At 43.6% G+C, this 18,745-nt stretch overlaps 1 protein-coding gene across 4 annotated transcripts in view; it reads right to left on the minus strand.

The window, feature by feature from the left end:
* Positions 1–18,745, minus strand: part of AATK (apoptosis associated tyrosine kinase) — a 121,095-nt gene that overhangs the window by 22,218 nt on the left and 80,132 nt on the right. For 2 of the 4 annotated variants that reach the window (XM_058170710.1, XM_058170707.1), the window contains exons 2-7: positions 14,683–14,816; positions 10,253–10,394; positions 6,294–6,373; positions 5,060–5,178; positions 3,557–3,644; positions 2,963–3,096 (exon numbers count right to left, since the gene is read on the minus strand). In XM_058170710.1, coding sequence (XP_058026693.1) covers positions 2,963–3,096; positions 3,557–3,644; positions 5,060–5,178; positions 6,294–6,373; positions 10,253–10,394; positions 14,683–14,727 — 608 coding nt within the window. In that variant the 5' untranslated portion in view covers positions 14,728–14,816. Of the gene's footprint in view, positions 1–2,962; positions 3,097–3,556; positions 3,645–5,059; positions 5,179–6,293; positions 6,374–10,252; positions 10,395–12,524; positions 12,651–14,682; positions 14,817–18,745 lie in introns of those variants that run through there. The other 2 variants (XM_058170708.1, XM_058170711.1) reach the window with 2 other exon arrangements.

Raw genomic sequence — 18,745 nt, forward strand, 5'->3', positions numbered from 1 at the left:
GCTAAATGAGACATTTGCTAAGTGAGTTTTGCCCCATTTTATGACCTTTTCCCACCTTTGTTAAGTGAATCACTGCAGTTGTTAAGTTAGTAACAGGGGTGCAAAGTAAATCTGGATTCCGCCATGATTTTGCTTGTCAGAAGGTTGCAAAATGAGAATCACATGACCCCAGGACACTGCAATCATTATAAATATGAGTTAGTTGCCAAGCATCTAAATTTTGATCACGTGACTATGGGAATGCTACAATGGTTGTAAGTGTGAAAAACAGTCATACGTCACTTTTTTCAGTGCTGTTGTAACTTCGAATGTCCCTGAATGAATTGTTGTAAGTCAAGGACTACCTGTACTGTTCTTTAATATGGGTTGAGGATTCTCAGAGGAGAGATGCTCCCCTGAGTAAGCTCTAATTTTTGTGAGCTGAATCACAAAAAGCAACTGTCCACCTTGATTCTGCTTGGACTCTTACTGTGTCCTCTCTATCTTAGCTATCTCCCACAAGAGAAAATGTCTCCTTGAAACATGTGGTAAATGGCCATGTCACAGAGGGCTTGTTTGAAAAAAACCCAAAGCAACAAAAAACACAAAGGCAATTTCAACCTTTCCTTCCCACTGCTGGCACACAGTTTTCTGTCAGTGACCATGATGATAATTATAGCTATTCTTCCAACTGCATGAAAGCATGCTACGGTACATGGTATTGATCACGTTTACTCAACATTTGTTTTTGGGGTTGTTTTTTTTTTGTTTTTGTTTTTTTGCATCTTTTGCGATTTCAGAAGAACTGCTGAGCCCAACCATCACTATAGCTGCCTTCTTTTTTTTGTTTTAGGAGAGTTTTTAGTACAGCACAAATGGGCCTGTTTCTCTATGTGACATTTTAAACATCACTCAATCAAATTTTTATATCCACTCTGAAAGATAATGCCAGTTTTTATAGCTATGTTAAATATGAAGAGAGAAAGGGGAGAAGTGGTGGGGGAGGGGGAGGGAGGCAGAGAAAGAGAGAAAGAGAAAGAGAAAGAGAAGCATGTCAAAGCAGCAGCTTATATCTTCTAGGCACTATTCCCTTCCAGCTCAGTAACCAGAGACATCTACGGCATCCCTGTCTTCTGTCCATAAAAGATGGTCCAGGAGATGGCAAAGCACCCCCTCTTCAACAAAATCACTGATGCTGGAGTCTCTGAGTGCCACTCACTCAGCACCAGGATATTGTTGACGGGGAGGAACGAGTGATAAGAAGAGAGCAGGAACAGCAGAGGTTATCCAGGCTTGTTTGGTTTCTTGCTGGAAGCCAAATGCTGCAACCCGTGTTCCCAGACAAGACCACAGGAAGGGGAAAAGCTGGTTGGAAAGTCCATGTTACAAAGAGCATACCCTGTGTATCCCTGCCTAAACAAATACAAACTTCAGTTACTACAATACACAATACATTAAGGCTCTAATTCTCCTTCGGGGCATAACTCCCCCAAGAACCTTGGTTTCTTATTCCTAGCCCCTTGCCAGTTCTTTTTAAGCCAAAGGCTGCATTCAAATAATCAACACGTTCAGGAAAAGAAGGTGGAACCATAAAGAAAAAGAGAGCGGGGACAGAATAAAAAAAGATAGGGAACACATTAATATTTAATACGCATGATAAATGAGCAAGTGAAGAAAAACTCTGGGACTGACTGTAGCCAGCCAGATAATTGTAAAAAATAATAATCCAGAAGGGGGCATGAAAGCCTTAGCAGCAGAACAGAATACCGTACTCCCATATACCTGTATACTTTTACTATCTTTGTCAAATTCTAAAAAGCCCTGATGGGCAATTTTTAGTGCCAAAATTCTGCAATTTTTAAATGGACACATTTATAGGTATGAAGAAATGCATTTGAAAGCATGAGAACGGTGTAATTAGAAAATAAATTCCAACGTATCTCTGAAGATTAACTTTTATAAATGCAAAACTTTCCTCCATATCTTATATTTGTCGGCTTCTATTTTCTAATCCCCCCCAATTATTTGAGAGGGCCTGCTTTTCAAATTTCAGCAGGAGATACCATCATTTCACAGGAAATGGGGTGGGGCATGACACACAGCCCATGACATGAGTTGTCGATCCGTGCTTTTGAAAATTTGTTTTCAGGAAAAGACATGCCCTTGGATGATCACCACTTCCACTCCTAGTCACCAGGCCTCAGATAATATCATACAAAATATCATCGTCATCATCAAGGGAGTGCTGATATGGAAAGGTCCATAATTCCATGGCAGAAGATGAAGCAGGTGAGGTCCTGGAGTCTCCAGGTAAGACTAGAAAAGATTCCTCTCTCAAATCCTGCAAGTTTAACCGTAAACTAGTACAGGTAGTCCACGACTTACAACAGTTCATTTAGTGACCGTTAAAAGTTACAACGGCCCTGAAAAAAGTGACTTATGACTGTTTTTAACACTTACGAATGTTGCAGCATCCCCATGGTCATGTGATCAAAATTAAAATGCTTGGCAACTGGTTCTTATTTATGACGGTCTCAGGGTCCCGAGGTCATGTGATCACCTTTTGCACCTTTCTGACAAGCAACGCCAATGGGGAAGACAGATTCACTTAACAACCATGTTACTAATTCAACAACTGCATTGATTCACTTAGCAATGGTGGCAAGAAAGATCGTAAAATGGGCCAAAACTCACTTAACAAATGTCTCGCTTCGCAACATAAATTTTGGGCTCCATTGTGGTCATAAGTCGAGGACTACCTGTAGGTCTAAAGATCCATGGATGTATGGATAGCTACCACAGGATAGCTTTGGAAACAGCATTTGCTGCTCCTTTCTTATTTGCTAAATTCGCTCGAAATAGTTTTCTAAGTTCTCCAGCTAACCACCTTCACTCTGTAAATTCTTGAAGAGAACTGTTTTCTGTTTTCGTTTTACGCCCTTAACCTGAAAGCACGGCAAGCGCACAAATCTTCTCAACTTACCTATGGACGTAGTTGTTGCGATGAAGATGCAGCAAACCACAGGATACTTCGCAGGCCATGCGTTGCAATGTCAAAGGATCAGGTGCCAGAGCCTCTGCAGCATGGCAGCTTCGTAGGTAGCCCTTCAGGTCACCCTGTTGGGGTGGCAATAGCATTACCCACAACTATAACTGCCTAAAGATCTGTCAGGTGTGTGTGGCTGAAGAAGAATAAGGTGGGGGGAGCATTTCTGCAATGTGGTCAAAAAATGAGACCATGATCTCAAGAGGGAGGGGTGTTTAAGAATTCCTAGCCATTTGGAATTCTGCATATCTGGGGAGACAGAAGAAAGTCCATAGATAAAAGTTCCATAGATAAAAGAGGGGCATCTCTCCACCTGCTGTGAACAAGCCAAAGTAGCTCATTGCAGAGAGAATGAAAAGATACACTTCTGTAAACTAGAAACATACCTGCTGACCCCAGCAAGAGTCAGGAGACAAGACAACTCAACAAAAGGAACAGCTCTTTAACCCAACCACACTTTTGTCATTTTCCTGTCCCAAAGCTTAGGGGAAGAGGGAAAATTGTATTTTCCCCTCCATTTAATGGACTTACCAATGGGCAAAATTCCATCACCAGCAGATAGGGGGTCACCTCTGCACACTGAGCCAAGCACTGCAGGAGATTGGTATGCTGGAGTGCCCTGGGCAGAAAGGTAAGAGGTGCAAGTGAGACTGGAAGGAAACAAACAAGTGGCAGAGTCTAGAGCCAAATAAGAGAGGGCTTGGGAAAATTTGTAGACCTGGCAAGGGGATTTGGTTCGTGATGGGTTGAGGTGCATCAGCATTATAGAAGGAGAGAAATCAAAGGGCTAAAGCAGTGAGGGAACAGCTAAAGATCAAGCAAGGAGCAGGGCGATCATAGCTAAGAAGCACTACACTAGGCTAACAGGTGACACCTCAACTAAGTTAGTTGAGAAAGGATTTTCTTTGAAGGCGCTTCTTTTCTTTTTCCAGCAACTTTCACACCAGTTTATATAAGGACAGGGAAGGGTCCTTATGATGCAACCACAAACTGGCACTGAATAAATGGGTCCTAAGCTGTGCCAGCTACCTCATAAACAATAAGGACTGTTTGTTCATGAGTCAGTAAAGTAATTCATTGCCTCCCCAGCACTGTCCCTCCCCTTCTGTGCATCTTGCTCAGATTCTCTGGATCCAACAACAGATTTCTTTGCTACTCCAGGATTCATACGGGGAGAGAAGATGTAATACTGAGTAAGCTATCCTGACATTTCAGAAACTAACTTAGTCCTTAGTTAGCACGTAGGAAGCACCTGTAGGTTTGATTAATAAGTAGAAAGAACCATCCTGAGGAAAGACAACAGCAAACTACATTTTGTAAAACTATCATAAAAACATACTGGATGTATCATCAACAATGAAATTCAATTCAAGGACACCTTTATTTTCAATTTTATCTCCAGTTTTCCTTTAAGGATTACAAGCATGTAGATCCTCTCATAACTTCTGAATATCATTTATTTGAGGGAGGGACACCATAAAAGACCCAAATTTTCAAAGCCTTCAAACTTTGCAAGATTTTGATAATCTTAACTGAAATGTCATGATATATTGGGTAAGAAAGCTTGAATTTGCCAGTTCTCGAAGTAATACAAAAATCTTATATTTGGGTCATTTAATTTTTTTAAACTTAACATTTGCATTTTATATAAGAAGCGTATGAGTGCTACATGCAGGAAGCTCTGAAGTTCAGCACTCTCTCTTTTACTCCTTTGTCAGCGTCAGACACCAAATTACCGACAGTCTTAAAGCTGCTTCTTGATACTGATGCTTTGATCTAGAGATATTTTCATCGCCATCTCTTATGATCCAGCCTTATTCTGTCAACGTGGGAAAGCTGATAGTTTCCATTCACATAAGCCTTATGTTCCCATATCTCATATATAGTATCCTGGTTGGAATTGTAACAGCCACAAATAAAAGAACAATTCTAGCAGTAGTATGCTCACAGGTGCATCTCCACAGAAATTTTGTCAGAATGCTGAGGAAACGTAGATACCCATAGCCTGCTACTGAAAGGCGTAAGAAAACCTACCTGTAAGGCTGTGCCTCTTCCAAAAACTGCATTTGATCCTGCACGCTGGCACTAGCCTTAAGCTCCTTCACCACCACCTGAGTACTGCTCAAGCCTGCATTTACCTCACCGAGGAACACCTAAAACGAAAGACAGAGAGAGAGAGATAGGCACCATGGTCTGGGATCTTGCATTTCTGATTTAGAATGATAACCACTTTATGAGCTAGGGAGAGCCACGATAGTTATAAAATTGTGTTAATAGATCAATATCCTCTTAAGTGGTTAACAGAGATCCATCACGAAATTTACTACAATTTGATAATCCAGCAAGAATAAAGAATTTGCTAACCCTTCTCACCCTCAGTTTTTCACGTATGAACATTCTTAAACAATACTGGGAAACTTTCATGCATAAGAGCCATTAAATCATCCATGGTACCAAGCCAATGTTTTGATCAGTAGTTTTCCAGTGTGTGACTACTAATGTTCCACAAGCAATCACAACCCAAGTTTTCTGCAAAAGCACAAGTTCACTCAGCAACTACAGTGATTCAGGACAAACTATAGTATATCATACAAATTATCTTTATAAGTTGGCCTTAAGTTTTTATGTTCCACATAACAATTTAATTCATGTATTTATTTTGTAATATTTATTCCACCGGTTTCTATGTCCTACCCAACACCTCCCTGCACACAAATTCTTGTTTACCCTCCTCTTAAGCTCCAGGGTCTTAAAGCAACTTTGCAATCAGTTCTTCAGCTGGCTTTCTGTGGCAATTTAATGGAAAACCAGGTGAACTTTCTATGACACCCAAATAGGAGGCAACAGAAATAAATACAGGAAAAATCAGTGATGCTGCATGAGGTCAATGGGAAGTGCCAGATCTAATCTAGTAGTTTCAGAGTTATCCTTACTTCCGAACCTCTGCCTCCCTTCTTTTGGCAATTTCCCCTCATTGAGCTGAACAATAATACCCTTTTGTTCTTTCCACTCAATTGCTCACTTTTATGTACTGGGAGCTAATGCAGAATTGACATTTCGATTTTTAATTCTGCAAGTTAATATATATTGTTCCACAGTCTCACTCCTCTGTTGCCAAAAGCACTACTCAAAGGGACGGCATCTATGCCTAAGAGTAAAATCTATTCTATTCTTACTAAATCCCTTTGGCCTTGGCCCTTTCTCTGTGTCCTCTCTTCCTTCCCATCCTTCCTGTGTTAATTGAAGATTGGGGATCAGCCCAGCTTACCTTGCCAAACCATCCATGGCCAATTTCTTTGAGGTATAGCAGACTGTGGCGTCCCAGGTCAGTGGATTTGAGTAACTGCACTGTAAAGGAACACATAGAGCAGTTTGAATTTCTGCACCCTCTTTCTGATAAGTTGGTCGCTGTGCCAGCTTGACCCCATGCTGTTTCATTCTAGCTTTCTGCAGAAGAAGAGGCCTGGGACGACAGCGGCATGCAGGTGCAGATACAGGAAAATCCTCAGAGAAAAGTGGAGATATCAAGTTCTGGAACCAGGTTTGAAGCAATTCTTTGCTACATTGGCAGAGTCAAGCCGAGGCTGAAGAATTTTTTTTCACAAGCACAGGAAGAAACAAGGAGCTTTCTGCTACAATCAGATGTCTGCCTAAGCTTCGAGGCATTAGAAAGCATCTGTTCAAGGTCCCCTCAAGTGGGCTCTCCCATGTCCCAAATGCAGCAATGCCACCCTTCACTCCCTCAGTGCCAGACACCACTGTTCCCATCACACTGAGAAGCAAAGGCTTTATTGTTGTCCCCTCCAGCAGCAGTGGCTCGAGCTAAACATTGAACCCATTCTTTATGGGGTCCTTTTGGATCACACAATGCTCTACTGGGCTACAAAGTGTGGGCAGGGCAGAGCGGAGCCATCGCATGGCTAAGTGGCTGGTCCCTCTCCCTCCTACCCAGTGGGACACGTCTCGGATTCCTCAGTTGCTTCTCATGGGAAGGAATGCAGGGCCCGTGGGATCTGGGATCAAAAAGCCCTTTGTCTCTGATGTAGTGGGGGAGAGAAAACCTTCAGGCAGGACAAGCAGCAGCCTCTGCTGAGGTGAAAAGATCAAGGGCAAAGGCCCTATCTCGAACCCTGTCCCATTGCTTTTTGTTTTGCCTGCTCCCCGGCTAGCTAATGGAGGAAATTGGCTGCACAGGCGCCTGTTCTCCAGGTATATGCAACACAGGGAAGGTGCCCATACAAATTCTCATGTCCCCTAAATCAGAATGCCTTGCCACTCTGAGCCCACAAGATGGCATTGGCAACTCACGCTACAGCATACGTAGGTGCAAAACCAGAATAATCCAGAAGATACTAGTTAAGGGAGGGGGGAGAGAGGGAGAGGAGAAAATTTGGAATATCACCACAAACATGCTGGGCAGCAATAGGTTATAATAACTTACTGAAGAAAGGACTGCCGTTACTAGCTCTCCTCTTCTGTTTATATCTGTTTATAAAATGACTAAAGCAAGATTTGGGATCTCATGCTTTAGTGGCAATGCACAGGATTTCCGGAGTAAAAGGGTGAGGAAGGAGGAATACACGGCCTTCACCCTAGGCTATTCAATGGAAATATGCAGCCTAGGCAGCAAATACATCCTTAGATGTGAGAAGATGTGTGACAAAGCATGGCTATAACATACAGAGGAACGTGACTCAAGAACCAAGCCATTAGGTGCGCTAAACAAATGGACAGAGGGAAAATATGCTAGATAAAAATCCTTCTCTCCTCAACTGCTTCCAATGGCAACAAAGCATTGACGTCACAGGATAGAGGTGGGCCTACAGGAACCGAATTCCATGATTAAAAGAGGATTTGATCCACCTCAACATATTCTCTATCAAGCAGCTGCAAGTGGGTTGTGGGGGAATCCAGCCAAGCTCATGTATTCCTTTGACAAAGGTGGGTTGGAAGGTATGAAGCCTGGAGATTTGCAGTACACAAAAAAAGATGTCTAAGGCCAAAAGGATAGAAGACATCTAAGCAGTCATCTGCAGAACAGAATCTTGGGTGAAAAAACCAAGAATGTTGGACACATACCATTATGAGCCTAGTGTAGTATCACTTTAGCTGATTGCAGGCAATTCTTGTTACATTAGCTAGAATTCCCTCTACTGAATTAAGAACTCTGAACAGAGACTGGGGATGTATATAAAACATATCAAGCAATATTTCATGGTAAAAGCTTTCATTTTACACAGAATGTCTGATTTTCTGGTGAAATGTTCTACGTAATTCAAAAGCTTCCATCTCACTATAGCAGCTATCACCAACCTGCCCACACTCCCAATGTAATGGACTTCAACTTTCAAGATTTTTGGCCATGGTCATGCAGGCTACAGAACTCTGAGAATTGAAATCCACACATCTGGAGAGCTTTCTGACCAAGACGGCTTAATTATTTCAGCCCCACAGCCTATAGCAATGAAATATTAAACTAAAAAGAAGAACATTGAAGAAAAAGTATATTACATTAATCCAAAACTGACACACCCAACAAAATGAATATGATGGCCTTAAGGGTATTTTGAAAAGAAAAGACTTCCATTTAAAAAAGGTTTTTAAGCAGACACTTAAAGCACTGGGGTTTGTGAGATCAAAATCAAATCTGTGTTTTACAAGATAGAAAGATCACTACATAAAAAAAACCCACAAAAGGTACTCAGAGCATGGCCTTGGGTGATGCATAGAGGACATAAGAAGGAATGACATTTTCTATTATTTCAAAGGAATGACATTTATCGCATATGATAAAATATAGTCCTTAATATTTTATATGTATTGAAACTATTAAGAATCTTGAGCAGAAACTGATTATTTGTTAAAACTAACTCTAAAGATAGGTGGGGATATTCTTACTGTCTTTTTTGCTCTTTTCCATTCCCCTTAGCAACACAGGGAGTCAAGACTGATGAAGGAGGAGCGGGAGGAGAAGGAGGAAGAGGAGGAGGAAAAAGAAGAAGACTGTGATCAAGACTGTGTATTCTCTAAAAGCATCTGAGTTACATTCCTAGGATGTCCAGGCAATCTCTGAGACCTCTGTGAATTTAGTCCCCATACAAATGGCATATTTATCTATTTATTTCTATGCAGCTCTTAATGGTTCAGTGGAGCTAATACCATAGTGCTATTACTATTATGTGTCCCCCCCCCCCCGGTCCATCCCACTGTTTGATGCCATCTTTTTTTATAAAAGGATATGTATCATTACTGAAGGAACATATTAAGAATGTGCAGTGGGATAAATATGCAGATCTTTGGTAGAAGAAAAAAAAGAGGAGTCCTATAGCATTTTAAAGTCTAAGATTTTTATTAAGAGAGAAACACTTGGTGAGGTGAACTCTATGCTACAAAAGCTTGTATCTTTAAAATGGTGGTAGTATTCCAAGTCCTAAAGAGCACTGAGCTGATTGGGTGCAGAAATGCTGTCCTCCCACTTTTTTTTAAGATCAACTTGGATCTGCATGTGTAAATGGGCTATGAGAATAACTTTGAGGAAGAGGAGGAAGACAAGAGAACAGCCAAGACAACGATGAGATAAGAGAAATCTGAACCCAGAGCAGAAATGGAATTAGAGAAAACATCTCGGACTGGACCCTCCCTTGTTCTCTGGGGAGAAAGGCAGGGAAGGGGAGGCACATTCAGAGTTGCAGGTTCTGTTACTGTGACCTATAACAAAAATTGTTTTAATATTCATGACTCTGCCGTTCACGTTTGGCCTGTCTCAAAGGGATGGCTGCATTACATTTTGTTAAAGCAGCTATTTGTATGTGCACTTCCTCTTCTTCAGGGTTATTCTCACATTACAGCATAATAACAATAATTAAAAGGAGTATTTCTTCCAATAGTTGTGGGAAATTGGGCTCCTTGTTTCTTTTTGGAAGCACAAAATCTAGGTGATAATTCCAAGACTGCCAGTAACAGAAGAATTCAAAGTTTTACTGTCTCCTTTTCCCAAACAGATGCCATCCAGGTTTTACTGCTCTCTAAAATGGGAATCTCCAGATTTGTGGGACTTGCTGAACACGCTGCCCAGGAATTCAGGAACCCTGGGAATTGTAGCCCTACACATCTGGACAGCATAAATTTGTCAATGCTTCTGTACACACAAAGCATGCAAATCACTGCTGCAACTATCCACAGGAAAAAAATGTTTAATAGAGTAAGCTTAATACTTCACTAGATTACCTGAGCGCCCAGGTTGCCTAGACATTGGCAAAGATACTTCGGTGAGAGGCAGAATATAAACTTCAGGGCCATTCTGGGTGGCTGGTGAGCCTTGAGCTGAAAATTCACTAGGATATTCCTCCCCGTCCGCATTACTGAATTCCTGGGACAAAAAAAGATAAGGAGAATGAAAGTGTAAAATGGGGCAATAGAGCAATGTTAAGAATGTGGAGAGGAGAAGGTTTGAGACATGCATTTGGTCATCACTAGATACATAATCCTCCTCTCGATGGAAGGATTATGGCAATAAAGCATGCAAAGCAATTTCGACTCATTCAAGCAGCCTTCCCCAACCTGCTGCATTCCAGTTGTTGGATTGCAATACCTAAAAATCCCAGTTATTTCAATAGTAACTGGGAACCGGGGAAGTTGTATAACATCAGACAAGCATTAGACTGATAAAGGCTGCTTTGAAGTATCATCCTCACTACCACCAGCAGTTATGTTTTCACACACGGATGACCTTTTGTAGATATTCCACAGCAATACACAAATAAGAAAAAGGACTGTAGCTCAGCAACAGAGCACAAATTCTGCATGCAAAGAACCCCTGGCTCAGTGCTTGCTATCTGCAGAGGAGGCTGGGGATGGCCCTTTGCCTGAAATCTTTATTAAATCCCAAACCATATGGACCAATGGGTTAATTCAATACATGGCAATTTACTCTGTTCTTAAATACACATTAAAAGGTGCAAAGAACTCATGTCCGTTCTTTCGCACAGGGAACCAATGTGTGACCGATCACATTGAAGGGAAAGAAAAATGATGTCCTTTCACTGCCATACAGAACTAGAAGAGGAATCTGGGCTTGCACAGTTGTGTTACACACTTGTGAGAACTGAATCTACGGTCTTCACGTGTGGACTAGTGTAACAGCACAGGAACTGTCCTATTTTCTCTCATAGTATGGTTTAACGGATACTCCTAACAGACTGGGAAAAGAGCAGGCGCAGCCCAATGGACAAATATACCTCATTCGGTCCTACTACATTGATCGAGCTGCTTGAAATGGAATTGCAGAACATACACTTTCCAGTAGTAGCAAACCATTTGTGTGAAGCCGATCCCACGCACACTTTGGGCAGGCTAAGGATCACTACCGCAACCTAAAGGTTCAGTGTACTACTTCATAGCCCCTGGGGGAAAGAAAGGAACCATGTGGAGAGCTGATTCACACAAACAGTTTCCCATCTGTGCAATTCCATTTCAGATAACCACCTCCAGAGCAGGAGGAGATATGCAAACCATGACAGAGGCACATAAAGTACACTATCATTCTTTCCCATCCAGCTACAAACATGCCCCGTAACAATTGGGGGGTAACAGAGACAGCCGTGCACTCAGTCACTCTTTTTTCTTCTCCTTTTTATTTTAAAAAAAAAATCTTTCCACCCACAGATCTATGCATGTGGGGGGGGGGGGAATGCAGTGCAGGGTTCAGGATGAAGCCCTAGGCGATAAGATTCGGATGTATTTCATGACAGCCAATTTCAAATTTTCTCCAAAAGAAAAAAGATGCTCCATGGAGACAAAAGGTTTGAAAGAGAGGACAAAAGCGAAATAAAGACAGCCTTCCCTGCCCAGACTCTCTGCAAGTCCATGGGGCAAGGTCATAGCCAGGGCTACTGCTTCCAGCCCCTGCCCCAGCCTCACCTTTGCATGGGGAAGTAGGCAGACTTCAAGGGATCCAAATGCAGAGCAACAACCCATCGGCCTGCCTAATAGCCTTCTCCTGCCATCCCACGACGATCCCCCCCCCCCGATTTTTAAAGTGTGGTCAGCGGCGGCTGTTCTGCTCCCTCCCCCCTGCAAACCCCCCCCCCCCCCAGTGAAAGACAAGAGTCATAAGCACAGTTGTGGGAGAAGCAGCCTCACCTTGGTCAGGGGGCAGGGGGAAGGCTGCCCAGGGTTCCCCAGTTCTACATTACAGGCTGTTTTGGGCACTGTGCTGGCCCCCGTGCAGGGCAGACACCTCAAAACCATCCTCAGCCTCTTCTCCCGGGATTCGCTTCTCCAGCTCTAGGCAAGAGTGCCCAGAGAAAGAGTGTTAATAGGTGCACCATCCCTTGGTGCTCTGATCCCCTCACTACTGCACGCAGAGATCAAGGCACCCCCATCAACCTTGCCCATCCCTCATCCATCCGCCCACCTGCCCATCCCTGCCTAAGGCTTTGCCTTCTTCGCTCTCATTCACCCATCCTGCAGAGTGAGACCAGTAGCTTCTTCTAATTACCTGGATGAACTTTTTCCTACTGAAGGTTGCCCCAGCAATCAGGTAGGAAAGGGTGAGCATTCCCAGGGAGCATCTTAATCTTGGATACCCTTCTTCAACCGCTGCCTTTCTGTTGCTGTTCCAAGAGGAAAGCACAGAGCCCACTCACAAACTTGTTTCGTGCCCCTATATAGGCAGTGTGGGAGGATTCTGAAGTGGTTCATTGTTCCCACTGTGGAACCTGGCTACCTCTATAAACTGTGACCGCACAGAGCTGTCTATCACTCTAAGCTGCACACTCCTCCTCCTCCATGGCTGGCCAAGAGCCTCCACAAGAATGCCAGCAATGGGGGCAGCATTTTTTAGCACATTCTGTGCCTCTGAAGTCATATCACTGCCCACTTCCTTTGGGCCTTTCTAGAGCACATGGCAGCCTACTACACTTGGGAGATACTTGCCAAATTGGGAAGAACTTAAGCAACAAACACTTGTATCTTTAAACTTAAAATAAGAACTACTTAGCTTAAAGACTTTTCTAAGGACTAAAAGGCAAGTACTCAGATAAGAAGGGATAGAGAATTACTCCTGGTTCACAGTATTAGGCTCTTGTCTCTCTGTTGAGCAATATGTAATACAATGTGCACAAATCCTCTAGCTCCAGACGAAGCCAACAGACCACATAAACCCATTCTGTGAAGGGGTAGAGGACTGACAGAAGGAGGCGAACTTCCTTTTAAGAGCCCTCTGCCTGCAAGAGAAGCAACTGAAATAGATCACGGGCAGGACATCCCAAAGGTGCTTTTTCCAACAGGTAACTGGACTTTTTCTTTTCCTTTGAAAGCGTTGAGAAGCTAAATGTTTTCAAAGAAAAAAATAACCAAGAAAGTCCAATTGCCTTTCGGAAAAAGCACCTTTGGGACAACCACGACCTGGATGATTGAGAATCTCCACAGACATCGCAGGCAGGAAGCTTTGAGCATCATCTCTTGATGGAACTGCATCCAGTTATTACACTCAAGAATTCCCCTTTGCTATGTCAATTCGATCTATTAACTCTTTCATCTTCTTTACATTTCTCTACTGACGCCTCTTCACTCTATTTTTCCCAAGACTCCAGTCTGCACCTTATGATATAGTACAACCCAAGGAAGTTGCTTTCCCTAAAAGTTCTTAAACTTTTCCTGAACAACGACCCCCCACTCACTCCATAGTGGAAGAGACCTTTAAACCCACACAAGAGCAGGACTAGAAAGGAACCTGCATAACTGACCCAAACTGTTCAATGTATAAAAAGAAAGTGTCTCTATCATAACCATGTTCCTGGAAGCCAAAGCCAAGCCTAAGCCTTTATACAACATTTCAGAAAGAGTGAAAATGCATCTTGCATTCACACAATGTTTTGTCTCACTATGCTTCTGTAGGGAGAGGCTGGGAACGCTTTGGTATCTTCTGCTAAGGAAGATGAAGTAGCAGGTCATGGGAAGGACTTTTCTCTGCCCAAAACCCATGACGAATGCTGTTGATCACACCTAGATGTGCAAGAATCTGACCTGGATAAGATGGTTTCTTATGCTCCCAATTCATCTGCTTCTGCCTCTGGCTTGCAAAAGCTCATTAGGCCTTTTTATTTCTATCCCACTGCCAGACAGCCATCCCCTGTTGTGCTCGGAGACTTGCTTCTCAGCAAGCCTCTGCCACAGGGCTTTAGTCTGATGTCCCAACCCACCATCTCCTCCTTACCCCACTGAATGCCCTCCTGCTGCAACCCCTGCTGCTGAGATTGCTTGACACATGCTTCGCCTGTCTGACACATGAATGCACCACGTCGTTCCTCGGGCTCTTAATTTCTGTCTGTACTTTATATTCCAGGCTGTGCCACGCTGCTTCTTCAGGACTATTCTGATAGGAACTTAATGGTAAAAGCAGGTTCCAGCTTTGTCTTCACATTGAGCATTATTTCCTTCTCCTTGCAAACAACAGGACATGTTATCATAACCTTCCCCAGCCTGGTGGCTTTTAGATCAACTAGATGACAAACTTCAGAAATCCCAGCTATGTATCCAGAAGCTACCAGGATGGCAAAAGCTGTGTTAATGTCATGAACTCGCCAGAAGACTTTGTCTTATGCACTGCTATGCCATAGGCAGCCAGAGAGATTTGGACCTCTCCCTGAACTTACCTTGAAGCCAATGCCCCCTTTCTTGCAGCACAGACAGGCCAACATGAGGAAGATGAAGGTGAAGAGTCCTGAGAAGGAAACGGCCACCACCACCAGAGAGGAAGACCAGGAGAGCTCACTCAAGGGAGTGCCATCTGTAGGGAGATAAGCAAGTGGGAGAAGATGAGAAAGGAAGGTTCGGGAAAGACTGATGGGAAGAGGACCAAATATTTGCAAAAATAAAGGCAGAGAGAATGCAGCTGAGACGGAGCCCAGTAGGAGGCCTCTAGTCTACAGTATATCTTGCAGAGTTTAATTCTCTTTTCTTGCAGACTCAAAGCCAAGTTCGGAAATCAAAGATCTCCTCTTGTTGTATCCCTGCTCTCTGACACCCACTTGTCTCTGACGAATCCACTATCCCTCGAATCCTGCTTGAAAGAAAAGGAAAGATGCCGTCCTGTTCTCCCACTCCTCTCCTACTAGGTCCCAGAAATGGGCTAGTTTAAATCCAGAGACACAGAAGAAGCAAAGAGCCAACCTGGCTTTTTCAACTATGAAGAGAACAAGGCTTGTCAACAATCTCATGGTCTCCCAGCTTGGACAGGCATGGAATCTCTGCAAGACAGAAATCCTGCCATATCATGTGGTTTTATCCATGCAGCAGTAATCGTTGAGTCTGCTGATGACTTAACACTATCAAGTCACTGAGTAACCTTATCTCCCACTTCCCACAGTTCTGATGACTCCCATCTGCACTTCCCTGATTTGTAATTGTTATGTGTATAGCCACAGCCTAGGTATACTTCACAGCCTGAATACATAGCGCAGTCCGATGCCCATCATTTTGTCAATATGCACATTGCTAAAAAAGCAACACATTCAGAAAACACAGAGGGCCAATTTCAATTTTTTTGCCAATCAACTGGCTGACTAATTGAGCAATAGCTTTGAACAAAGGCCCCACTTTGGGAGGAAAAAAACCACTTTTTTTTTCTCCTGAAACATGATTTTTTTGAGAAAAATTGCACAGATTTCCAAGGGAGGAAAGAATGGATGCACACGCTCTGTCTTGGAGGATCACTCTGTCCATTTCTTTTAAAGAAGGACATGCATCCTGGCTTTCGGAAGACCAAAGAGGAGATGAGAAAACAGAGGAGATAAAAATTAACCTCACAGCATGGGAGAAAGGGAAGGTCAGTAAGCAGCAGAAAGATTAAAGGCAGCCCAATCACAGTGTCCAGAAAGCTTTGTAAAGCAAAATAATTAATCTGGCATTTAAAGTAATTGATACAGTGCCAAGAAAATGATTGAACTGGTTGCTCCATGAGTTGATAAATAAATCCACTGGATGTAAGGAAAATATGGATGGGATATCATTCTGGCATGCGTAAATGGGAGCATGAAGGATATAGTGTACTGGAAGTGAAAAATCTTCATAGGCGATAGGCATATTAGACCAGGGGTCTCCATCCTTGGCAACTTGAAGACTTGCGGACTTCAACTCCCAGAATTCCTCAGCCAGCAAAGCTCCACAAGTCTTCAGGTTGCCAAGGTTGGAGACCCTTGTATTAGACAATACAGTATGTGCTGTTACACATGCGCAATCATAAATGTTTGTGCTCTACCTTAATTCCACATATACAAAAAAATGGGGGTGAGTGGAAACCCTTCTTGTGACAGCATTACCATAGTAATGAGCATCACTTCCCGCCTTGCTTAGCCCGAGTGGTAGAATTTTAACTTTTCTGCAAGGAAGCATCCTTGCTTCTGTCAGCCAAGGGAGAAGCCCAGGGGCATAAGAACTACCATGGTTGGCACGTTTCCTTCTGAGGCCAGAAATTGGCAACTCATTTGCATATTGCTATTTGTAATACAGCCGATGCATTAGGAATCTGCTCCTATGGTCTCCAATAATACTTTGCCATAGACAGGAAAAATATAAAATTCTTCAGCCCGCAAAGTTGTGTTCAAGGCGCTAATCTTGCAAACTGTTTAATTTGTACACACAGAGAGAAAGAAGGACAACATGCACTTTGAACCAGAAAATATTAGATGCCCAGGCCACAAGGAAACTGAGATTCTTCTGGCCCGTTGTCTAGGTGGGGTCTCCCTCCCAGTTAGGAACTGAAAACGCCTCTGTGATTGGATGAAGGTCTTAAAAGGGAACAATTGCAGCAGGGTGTTTTACTCCCTTATCCCTAATTTATGGCCTACTGGGATAATTTAATTTTAATAGATGGCTCTAATTTAGCTCTAGCAAGTATCAAGCCCCTCTGAAGCCTTTGCAGCTGCTCTTTCAAGGGAGGTCATCTCGGGGGTAAATTAATGACACAAAAGACATGCATGCTGAGTGGGAAGTGACAGCACAGCTGGAAATGTCTGAAACAGCATGCTGTTTTTGAAGGGGACATCCCAGAAACCAGGTTCATGGTTCAGAGAAGAAAGGAATACCACATTGACTAACCTAATGTAAAACTGATTGTTCTAATAGGCAGAACAAAGCGTACAAAGTCATTAGTTGAATGGAATAGAGAGAAAGAAAGCCACTTAGCTCTAACCGCCTGGACCTCACTGCTGCTCTATATAGTTTTACAGGCCCTGCTGTAAGAGATTGCAGCCCTTTAAAATGGAAGAGTTAGGATTAAGGTTTAGGGCAGGGGGGTCAAACTCACGGTGTCACGGCAGCGTCACGGCAGCGTCACGCAACGTATCTGTCGTGTCCCACTCCTCCGCTGACGGCCGGGTCAGGGAAATCCGAATTAGGCTTGCCTCTGCAGCTCTGCCCAAAGTCCTAGCAAAGTCCTCAGAGCAGGCAGGAGACCAGTAAGTGACTTCAGCAAGATAAGTTCGACTTTGCCTGACTCAGAGACTGCCAGAAAGCAGATCCTTTATATAGGCCATGGGGTGTGGCTCCATGACTCAGCACTCATTAAGGCCTGCCCCTCCCTTCCTTCTGTTGCCTCCGCCTATCCAATCTTCTGATGCGAGGGTCACTCCAATCAGCTGTTGGAAGTAAACTTTCCTCAGGCTCACATGCTGTGGAGGAGGGGGAGGGGTCTAGCTGCTCCGTTTGCCTGGGCATGGAGCCAGGGCTGGGGCCGGGGGGGTGCTCCCTCCTCTGCAGCTTGTCTGGGCATGGAGCCAGGACTGGGGCCGGGAGGCATACATTCCTCCGTGTTCGGGAGCAGATAAGAAGGCCCCGGCTGCGGTGAGAGCGGACAAGACACAACAGTATCATGACTTTTTTCCCCCTTTGCTAAACCAGGTGTGGGTGTGGCCAGTGGGTTATACATCAGGCCCGTGGGCCAGGAGTTTGACAGCCCTGGTTTAGGATAAGGATTTAATTATATGGTTCCCTGCATTTGGAGAACCAGCATATCAGGAACAGCAATAAGAGTATCCCACACCCTTGTAGTCCCCTCCTGACACCTGTGCGGTGAGGTATTATACCTCATGTTCTTCTGAATATGTAGAGCAACAGCTCAGAACAAAAGAGGAGAACATAGATGCCCTTCTGGTGTCTGAACAGGTAGTCCTTGTTTAGTGACTGACTCATTTTGCAGTTATAACTCCAATCAAAAAAATAACTTTAAACCAATCCTCACATTTATGACCTTCAGAGGTTTGTAAAGGAAAGTAAAGTTGAAGATCATAATAATCACTTAGTGATTGCTTCACTTAATAACTGAGTTGCCAGTCCCTACTGTGGTTGTTAAATGAGGAATACCTATAGTGGGGAAAAAATAAACAAAATGGAGACTGCCTCCCTCTCCCACCCCATCTTTTAGATATGACAGGGCAAAGCAAGTTTTTTTCTATGCCTAATCCCATCAGGCCCAAATTAATCCTTCCTGCTCCACAGAAAGCCCCCCCTAATCCCATCTAAACCAAAGAGCCCAAACCTTAAAAGGGAATTGCAACCTAGAGCCATGATGGTGAACCTATGGCACACATACCACAGTTAGCACGCAGAGTCCTCTCTGCAGCCACGCAAGCCGTCGCTCAGCTCAGCTTAACCACGTATGTGCACACGCCTCCCGCCAGCCGATTTTTGGGATGCGAGGGGAGGCGCATGTGGGAGACG

Source organism: Ahaetulla prasina, chromosome 2, assembly GCF_028640845.1.
Source record: "Ahaetulla prasina isolate Xishuangbanna chromosome 2, ASM2864084v1, whole genome shotgun sequence".
NCBI lineage: Eukaryota > Metazoa > Chordata > Lepidosauria > Squamata > Colubridae > Ahaetulla > Ahaetulla prasina.